At 40.9% G+C, this 10,468-nt stretch overlaps 1 protein-coding gene across 1 annotated transcript in view; it reads right to left on the bottom strand.

Annotated features, from left to right (window-relative positions):
* Nucleotides 1-778: 778 nt before the first annotated feature.
* LOC119412092 (casein kinase II subunit alpha-like) overlaps nt 779-10,468 on the bottom strand; it is a 64,343-nt gene continuing 54,653 nt past the window's right edge. The window contains exons 5-6 of the mRNA XM_037679068.1: nt 3,681-3,731; nt 779-1,054 (exon numbers count right to left, since the gene is read on the bottom strand). Of these exons, the coding sequence (XP_037534996.1) occupies nt 779-1,054; nt 3,681-3,731 (327 nt within the window). The remainder of the gene's footprint in view (nt 1,055-3,680; nt 3,732-10,468) is intronic.

The raw sequence follows: 10,468 nt of genomic DNA, 5'->3' as shown, positions 1-10,468 counted from the left end.
GATTATAGTATTTTATCAGTTATGTATAGGGCTCAAAATAACACATTACCATTAAATATCCAAAGAAATTTTGTTTAAAGACAAAGTTGTTATAATCTTAAGGGGATAGAGATATTTGTCAAACCAACATTCAGAACTAGTCTGAAGGGAAGGTCTACCTCAATCCAAGGAGTTGGATTGTGGAATGTTCTAGAGAGTGATGTGAAAAATGACAAGTCAATGTGTACATTTAAGAAAAAGATCAAAACTGAATTGTTAAAAAAGTATATATGAAGTAGCTTAGTGTGTGTTTTGTATTAGAATTAGAAAAATTAGACAGTTATTCATTTTGTTCTGTTACTTGAAAATTATTATGATTGAAATAATTGTTTGAAAAAAGGGGCAGATATAATAAGATTTTTTCTTCTTTCTGCTGCCTTTCATTTTAAATCTCTTGTATCTTTTTTTATATTGTTATGGAATTGTTTTGTATTTTTTAAATGAATAAACTTTATACCATACCATATATATATATATATATATATATATATATATATATATATATACTGCTCATAAAATTAAAGGGAACACTAAAATAACACATCCTAGACTTCAATTAATTAAATATTCTCATTGACAAACTATTATTAGCACAATGGAATTGATTGAGAAGAAAAGAACACAAAAATTATTAATGTAAATCAAAATTATGACACCATGGAGACCTGGATTTGGATTCATACTCGATATGAAAGTAGAAAATAGCCTGACCGGCTGATTCTACGTCAGTGAATCTTCCTCAAGACAAGTCTAAATGAGGCTCAGTGTGTGTGGTCTCCACGTGCCTGTAGAACCTCCCAACAACGCCTGGGCTCCTGATGAGACGGCAGATGTTCTCCTGAGGGATCTCTTCCCAGACCTGGATTAGAGCATCAGTTAGCTCCTGAACAGTCTGTGGTGCAACGTGGCCTTGGTGGACTGACCGAAACATGATGTCCCAGATGTGCTCAATTGGATTCAGGTCTGGGGAACGGGCAGGCCAGTCCATAACATCAATGTCCTCATCGTGCAGAAACTGCTGACACACTTCAGCCACGTGAGGCCTGGCATTGTCATGCATAAGAAGGAACCCAGGGCCCACTGCACCAGCATATGGTCTCACAATGGGTCTGAGCAGCATTGGCCGCTCCTATTCTCATCATTTCAGTTCGGCTACAGTTCACACGCATACATTGTGCGGAGTCAGGCACAGAGTCTATATCAAAACTTCTAAAAACTGGGATGGTACCGGGAGCCTGTGAAGCTGCAACTGCTCTGAGCGCGGCCATCTTGAATTTTATCTCAGTTTAGTCCAAAATGGGGCAATCAATTATTTATACCTGGTAGAGCTGATGCAATGTTTAAAATATGGAGACAGAGGACTCCAAATAATCCAGAATCTTTATTTACCAGACTCAGACATACTGATGAGTTTTCAGGATCTACAAAATAAATTTCACTTAGATGAGAAACACTTTTTAAAATATCTTCAACTCAAACTTCATAAGAACAAGTCAAAATAACGAGCTGACAAAATCAGCCCAATCAACTTTGGAAAAATGTTGACAAATGATAGTTTGAAGAAAGTTATTATATCTGAGTTTTATCAGTCAACAATGTTGCAAGTTTCTGAGGCATCTTTGACAGACTTAAGGCCTGGAAGGAAGATCTGTTGTTAGTTATCTGAAGAAGATTGGCAAGAAGCCTGCACATTAGCCCATACTAGCTCTATCAATACAGTTCTTAAAATGATCCAATTCAAACGGTTAATGCGGGTTTATGTAACACCAGTAGACCTTACTAGGTTTAATAGGGAGATACCTGATGTCCAAAATGTACAGAAGACGGAGGGACTCTGGCTCACTGTATGTGGTACTGCAGAAAAATGATGCTGTTTGGAAAGAGGTGGAGGATGTAACTGAGGAAATAATGTCTAAACAAACAATATTGGATTCAAAGTTGTTCTTGTTTGGACTGTACCCGGAAAAACACAACTACACTAAGAATGAACAAACATTTATAAACTTAAGTTTGCTCAACAGAAAAAGATGTACATCATTATTTTGGACATAGACTCATAGACCGGCTGTCAACCGATGGATCTGACAGATGTTATCCGCTCTTCCTGTGGAAAAGATTACATCTGCATTAAAGGGCGAACAGGACTTGAGTGTATCTGGAACTCCTTCATTGTGTATGTTAAAGATCTGAACATGCCAGAACACAGAGCAAATGACTGAAGGAGGTGTGGTTCCTAAAATACAAATAATTCTTCTAAGATATGTACATGTGTGTTTGATACTTTGATATGGAGCTGATGTGTGGAGTTTGTGACGTGTTGCGTTATGATCAAGATTCTGCGAGGGGCACGTTGTTGTTTTGTTTGTTGGTTTCGTTTTGTTTGTATTTGTTACTTAACAGTGTTTACTCTACCATTATACAAGCGGGCCCCCCGCCCCGTCAACAGGACCGAGCGCCCCGTCTACCGAACCCCACCCCCCACCCCAACCACCTGTCGGCACTGACGTAACGCTAAACTAGCGGCTCACAATGCAGGTGCACTAGCTAAAAAGTTAAAGGCAGCCTCTTCCTTCATGCTGAACCCTCGCGCTGAACGCACCCCCGCCACTCAAAAATTGTTGGTACAAACAGCGCACGGTTGAAGTGCATCTGTCTCTCCCCCCCGCTGACACTCCCCCCCGGCCAAAAACAAAAAACTGTCGGTTCAGACAGCGCGCAGCGTCTCTGTGTCCCCCAAAATTGCTGCTTTAAACTGTGCAGCTGAGGACGAGTCTCCATTCCAGCCCCCCCAGACAAAAATCACGGACAAGATGAGCGCCCCGCCATGGCAAGTTATCTCGGGGAAACACTGCTTAAATTTGGTTTAAACACAGCGCTTAAGTAACACTGTCACTGTTTGGTTACATCTTGCAGAATGTTTGAGCTGTGTTTGTTTAAAATGCTAAAAATTCAATTAAGATATTTGGGGGGAAAAAACATTTCTTGGTAAACCTAGCCAGTAATACATGGTACTCGTTTTCTACTTCAGATGATTAACCTCCTTGTAAACAGAAGAAAATGTCAGCCCTGGACCAGCTGTTGGGAGAAGACTTCAAAGTAAGGACGGCTAGAACTGTAAAGGACCAGGCCGATGAAGAAGTCTCGAGGTGCAGACAGCGTGAGGTTTGCTACTGGTCTTTTCACCTGAAAATTAGTTGTTTAGTTTTATGTAATAAAACTGCTTGGAATGGAAAAATACCAAAGTCAAAAAATAAAACTCAAGATATGTACTGTAATGTCATTTTCTTCTTGTTAGAATTGATGTTAATTATAAAACTGGTACTGAAAAAGTACCGTTCGGGAACGGATATCGAAGTGAAGATACGAGTACCGGTATGGAAAATTTTTGAACGGCACCCAGCCCTAGTTCAGAATATGTTTGGGGGTGACTTGCAGCTACTACCACGCAAGTTTACTCAACAATAGCCAATTTCTTTTGGCTAATGTTGATCAGCTATGGCAGCAAACAGTTGTACATGCACATCCAATGATTACTTTGTGAGTTGTATACAAATCCATCCAGTAGTTCATAAAATATTTTGCTAACAGACTGTTGACAGTAAACACTTTTTTGCCTTTAGGTTGCAAAAGTCAGTTCTTACCTTAAAGTCCGTGTTGTTGACATGCTCAAAGACCAAGGCAGGTGTACGGGACTGAAAAGAGAAAGGTTGCTGGTTTTAATTTGCTGCAGTCTCAGATCTGTGTGTGGCGGTGAAACGGGTCGAGGCCTAACGGGGACGTCTGATCGGACTGAATCTGGGTAAACAACACTAAAGCCAAGCCCCAACATGCTGATCTCCATTCACTTTCTGCTCCTTTAATGAAAGACTACTGCGGGCAACAGCCAATCAAATTTCACTAATTTCAGACTTAAAGGGATATTTTTCATATTTTCAAGAGGGGTTCTCTGAGAAACTTATAAACAATATCTTACCTGTTGTAGAACAACCTCATTTTTTGGGGGAAAAGAGAAGATTAATTTGATCTGAACCAATAAGTTAACAGCTAATCTGAACAGAGCCTAGAGCAAAGTGGACCACTGGAGTCAAAAACGTCTTTGGTAATCAGAAAAACACCATTTTACAAACATTGTCATCGGTTTTGTTAGTTATTTATATAATATTTTGTGATAATTTACAAGTGCACCCAAGAGCCAGCTTTGGTAAGCCAGGGTCAGAGCGCCAAGGTCCCCGCCATCGACCACTGCCATGAATTCATGCACTCGACTCATATGGCCCCTCCTGCAGGTGCTGGACCCACAGGAAGGCAAACACATGTTGCTCTTTTGGGCTGAGCCCGAGGGGCCACTTGAGATCGAGAGGAACCAGTTGAGGTGGTTTGGACATCTGGTAAGTATGCCCCCTGGGCGCCTCCCTTGGGAGGTGCTTCGGGCTTGACCGACTGGGAGGAGACCCCGGGAAAGACCAGGACACGCTGGAGAGACCATGTCTCTCGGTTGGCCTGGGAACACCTTGAAATCCTCCCAGAAGAGCTGGAAGAGGTGGCTGTGGAAAGACATGTCTGGACCTCCCTGCTGCTACTCCCACCACCTGATTTCGGAACAAGCGGAAGATAATGGATGGATGGACAAGTGCACCTAGTAGCAGGGAGCTGTAGCACTTCCTGTGCAGCCGGGGCCACTTCCTGCAGGAATATCACAATATTTCTGCTAGAATAACTGTGCACAATGAAACTGCTGGTGATGCAAAGGGTTATACAAATAAAATTCACAGAGCTGTTTCAAGTTGGGACAATCCATCTTCACCGAGGCTCACATCGAACTAGCCAATGTTGGCTCATCAGTCCAGGCAAATCTAGATTTCTCCATATGAGTAGGTGTGGGCAATATGAACCAAAATTAATATCTCGATATTTTAAGATAAATGGCGATATACGATATATATCTCAATATTTTTTCTTTCCCATAAAGTAATAACAAAAATATATTTCTGAGTCAAAGCTTTGTCCCAGTTGTCACAAAGGCACATTTATTAATAACAGCTGTAACTACAAAATAAATGCCTAAAAATAAACTATTTACATATTTAAAGTTTGTTTTTAGGCCCTTTTTTTTAACATATATTAAATAATCCTCCCCAGCTGCGCTGCCTTCACTATGTTAGTAAGTGTGTGTGAACTGCAGCAGTGAGGGGCTTGTGAGGAAGAAGGAGAGGGAGGCTGCATGAAGTTGGCTGCACAGACGGGCAGAAAAAGAACTGCTGTCCACAGACTTTCAAGTCTAAAGCCCCCAGTATACTGCCGCGTACGTCCATACGCAGAGGTACGCGCGTACGTACGCGGAGGTACGAGCGTACCCCCCCAGAGCATGTCCGTGCAAAGCTCAAATTTTTACGACCGCATACGCGTATGCGGTGTCGCACAATAAACTGCCCAGTGACGGACTGTTTTGTATGTGACACCAATGTATTAAATTCCCCTTCTTCATCCTGATCTGGCCTTTTCTTTAGTTTTTTTGCCAAGAGGCAGTGATCTCTTCCTCCTCCGTTGATGCCATGACTGAAATGGTGAGAAATGAAGGAATTTGTCACGAGCCAATTAAACTCAGGTCCAGCGTGGCTGCGGGAGAGTCCTGGAGATTTCCTGGTGGGCTGGTCTGATGTGTGGGCTGCAGAGCCAGCGCTCCCGGTGTTAAGATCTTTTTATTAACAACATATAAACACAGAACACTGCTGAGGCTGCCAGCGCTTGTTTTTTTTCCTGACCAGTCAATTCTTGTTCTAGAACTGCGCCGCTCCAGGTGGCTGCATGTTGGAGCAGCTCTCTTTCATTCTGAGATTTTGCTTTTGGAAACTTTAATTCCTCTTTTTTCTGGATGTAAATCCCATTTTTTGGATGATTGTTTCCTCTGGTATCAGATGCTGTGCAGCTGGAAGGATTTTTACTGAAACTTTTTTTAGTTTTGGACATTTGTTATGATGCGTAACCATGGCAACAAGGCAGTTTTCTACAACCAACATCAGCTGATTAACATCTCAAAAGCTCAAATAATATCTCAACTACAGCCCCAAATCTCAAATTAGTTGAAAAGGATGTTCTGTGGATGCATTCTCATCTACCTGCCAGCTGTGCTCGAGTGCCTGACCACTGAGATCCTGGAACTAGCAGGAAACACGGCTCATGACAGCAGAAGGACGGGATTGTCCCTCAGCACCTACAGTTGGTTGTCCACAGCGACGAGGAGCTCGGCAGACTGCTGGGAGGAGTGGCCATCGCTCTGGGAGGAGTTCTGCCCAGCATGCAGGCGGTCCTACAGCCCGGGGGAACTGAGAGGTCAGTCGAGTCTGGGTGGACGGATCGGACGGCATCTGCAGCCAGTTTCTTAGGATCCACTGTGGGATGGATCTTTACAAGAGATCCTTCCTGCCTACAGCATCAGCATCTATGACGTCTCTTAATGAAATGAGGATAACGAGTTACAACAACAAATAATTTCCCTCTGGGATTAATAAAGTATTTTTGAATTTGAATTGAATCAATCCAGTAGGCGTGTCAGCAAATGACCAATCGGTGACCTCAATTTGTCCCGAAGGTAAACGCCCCTCGTCTGTGAAGCTGCTCTGCAGCTGCTCGGGGTGGACGCTGGAGTATGAAGTCTCAACCCTCTGCGTACAGTACACGTGTACGTACGCGTGAACGGACGTACGCGGCAGTATACTGGAGGCTTTACAGTGAGAGGAGGTAGCGCCACATTAATAAAACAGCATCTTATACGTCTTTAGCGATATGATAAGATGCTGTTTTATTCACGTCACCTCTCATGAGGCACATCACAGGTCAAAGAGTTTCGTACCGTAGTTTGTCTCAGGGAAGGAAGCTTCACAGCCGGAGCTGCAGCACCAAGTTTAACACACGCTTCATACTCGACTTATAGCGCTGCTTTAAATGGTGAAAAAGGTTTGTTGTGCTCAAACATTGTTGTCAGGACTTACTTTCGGCATTTTTCAGTTGCACATCTGACAAATTCAATCTGAACCATCTCCAAATACCAGAGCCATTTTTTTCCTTCTCACCAGTTCTGCGACTTGCTCTCTCTTCATTTTGTGACTAATTGTGGCTGCTACATTGGCAGGGACCAATGCAGACATGTTCCTGGTTTTAGTTTTCTACAGTCGCCTTAGAATCTAGCAGGTTTTTTTGTTACCTTTTTTTAGCTATCCTATTTGTTTTAAAAAAAAATAACTGAGTATGACTTTTTATAACCGTTTATTGTTGTCCATTGTTGTCATCATTCTTTGTTAAATCAGGTCTCTCTTGTAAATGAGTCCTCGAGGCTCAATGGGCTTTACCTGTAGAAATAAAGGTTGAATGAACATGCTGCAGGCAGCCACTCCACCTGGAGAGAAGCAGGAAGCAGGGGGAGAGCGTGCAGATATGTAGTCCAAGACTTTGGAATGAGTTACCTCTGCTTGTCAGACAGGCCCCTCCCTCTCGTTTTCAAATCCCGTTTAAAAACTCACTACTATTCAGCAGCTTTCAACACCAGATGATCTGTGTTTGATCCTGTATGCTCTACACTGGTTTGACGTCATTATCTGCATCGTTTTTATGTCTATATTCTGATTTACTTCATTTTGTATTTTGCTTTGTGTGTTACCTGTTGTTCTGTCTGTACAGCTCTTTGATTGGCCTTGTTGCTGTTTTAAGTGCTCTATAAATAAAATGGTATGGTATATGGAAGCGAATGTCTCAATTTTCAAATTAAAATGGATTAATAGAAGGGATGTGCAATATGGCATAAAATTCATATCACGATATGTATTGTGATGGGTGGCAGTAACGATATATATCACATTATGTTTTTGGTATAAAACTTGCATTAGGAATGAAAAGAAAAGCATAGCGTGTCCTTTAGCCTTCATTTATTTTGAAAACTGCTATACCACAAAATAATCTCAATTTTAAAAATTCCACTACTAGGTCCAGACAGATTTTAAAATAATAAACAAATCAAGTATTAGGCTTCTTGCTTGTAGTGCAAAACAGAGCAAAATATATCAAATGTAGTTTTAGCCATATGTTTTAAACAAAAGAATATGTTGTTAACTCTTAACAGTTTCCAGTCTTAATAAATGAAGAGCAACAGAGCAGCAACTGAAACACTTCACCTCCAAACCTCTAGTGGGCGCCTCCTGCTTTAATGAAGCTGACACAAAATGGCGACCAGTTTCCTCTGTGGCTTTGACCAGAGGGTCTCACAGTAAAATCAAACAACACAGCGTTCTTTTACAGATCAGAGAGCAGGTTTAACCCTTTTTATTTAGCTCACATGCACTCTCTAAAGCTGACCTATGAACTTTGGACAAAAAAAAAACCTTTCGATGGAACACAGTGTTATTCGCATACGTCTGAATACGATTACGGCAAGCCGGCCGTAGTTAGCTCTCAAAGAAAGGACTTTAACACCACTTACACACAGTTTTCAACTAAAAAAAAAGTAACGATTAAATCTGACAACTCTGATTTCACATCAGACTAGGGCTGAAACGATTCCTCGAATCATTCGAGCACCTCGGTTACAAAAAAACTTGAGGCAAATGTATCTTCCTCGAAGCTTCGTTAAACTGTTCAGAGCACTGTGGTCTAGACAGAAGGTTTTTGTGTTACACAACGCTAGCGCTTCCGCCAACGCCTGGCGCGTATGTGCTAAGTTTGTAGCTATGGAGGGAATGGAGCCTGTGTAGAAGAAGAACCCGAAAACAACAAAAAGTGTAAAAAGTTTGGAACATTTTAGTCTAAACAGAAAGACGACACAGCCCAGTGCTTCCAGTGCAAACAGAAGTGGAGCAACCAGAACAGCACGTCGTCCATGTTGCAGCGTCTGGAGAGAAAACAGCCGCTGCAGCATCAAACTGTCCGCAGCTGCAGCAGGTATCATGTTCTCTTATACGTTAAACTAAATGTGATCATCTGTCCTGTTATGGATGTAAAATGAGACATATTTCTGCTGACGTTCAATCCACTGACTGATCACAGCGTCTTCCTGGCAGAGTCTGAACCATGTGTGAGGAACAAACGGTGCAGGACTTGATGCAGGTTTGTTAAAGATCAAAGCAGCAACAGACCGACACATTTATGTATTGATGAACTTCCATCCTGACTTTAAAACTTAGGGTGAATATTTCAAGTGTAAATGTATTTAGGATTGTTTTCTTCTTGCTGCTGCTGTTTATGACTGAAAACTGGATTAATCTTTATTTATTACTTCTGTCATATTTGATTATAGCTCATCAATCAAGACTAAATAATAATAGTCTGCAGAACTCGATGTACAAACTAAACTTTACATTATCTATCTTAGTTTCTAACAAAGATTCATTTCAGTTTTTCAATCTATAAAAATTATTTACAGCATTTATATTTTTATGTGATGGTTCAAAATAATTCAATTTAAGCAGTAACATTTTAAAAAGAGGAATTAAATGGGTTGTTTACTTAACGTTCTTCTTTGTGTATTTGTATCACTCATAAAACGAGTACGGTAGTACTGCAGAACCTGACAAACTTTGTTTTCGATTACCCGATGAATCACCAGATTAATCACCAGATTAATGACCAGATTAATTCACATGATTACTAAATGTTTGTTTACAGCAGCCCGACATCAGACGCAGCGTTCCTGCAGTTAGCCGGTAGAAGACAGAGCTCTATCACAGGATCAATGTCCATCGTTTATCGTGGACCATACATATTGCGCATTCATAATTAATGGAAATGCTTTTCATTTTCAAAATAAAGCTGCATGTTTTGACTCATAGATAAAATTTAAAATGAATAATTTTAATTTTTTTCTCCAAAACTGCTCAATTTGTTAAATTATTTTAAATGATACATAAAACAACATTTAACATTTAATTTTCAAAAATATCCCTGTATAAAGTGACCAAAATTCATTTTAAAATGTCAAATTTTAAAATTAAAATGAATTAGCAGAAATATCCTGATGCATGCTCAATAATCCAGGTAGAAAAATCCAAAAAAGTTCAATCTGGTCCTCTGGACATTCAAAAAAACAAAAAACAAAACAAAGCAAAAAAAATGTAGAAACGTTTCATCTTTCATCCAGAGGACTTCCTCAGTCTGAGGTGCTGTATTCAGCTCAGTCTCTTAAATAGCACCTTCTCAGAGTGGATCAACCAGTTTGCTGCTGCCAACCAAAACCAGCTGATCACATGCTCAAGAAGGACCATCAGCCTAACGATGGATCATTAGCACCTGATGGCTGTTTACTGTTCACAGAGGGCTGAGTGATACTAGCAATCACAGCATTGTAAGAGGGGGACAGTTGAACACGAAGGCCTCCACCCCTGTTTAATGATGGACGGTTTCTTTTCACAAAGATGGCCTCCTTTACTCCTCTCTCAAACCATCG

The sequence above is a fragment of the Nematolebias whitei genome, chromosome 7, assembly GCF_014905685.2.
Source record: "Nematolebias whitei isolate Nwh7 chromosome 7, NemWhi1, whole genome shotgun sequence".
Lineage (NCBI taxonomy): Eukaryota > Metazoa > Chordata > Actinopteri > Cyprinodontiformes > Rivulidae > Nematolebias > Nematolebias whitei.
The sequence above is the reverse complement of the archived record's forward strand: the minus strand, read 5'-3'. Positions and strand labels throughout refer to the sequence as shown.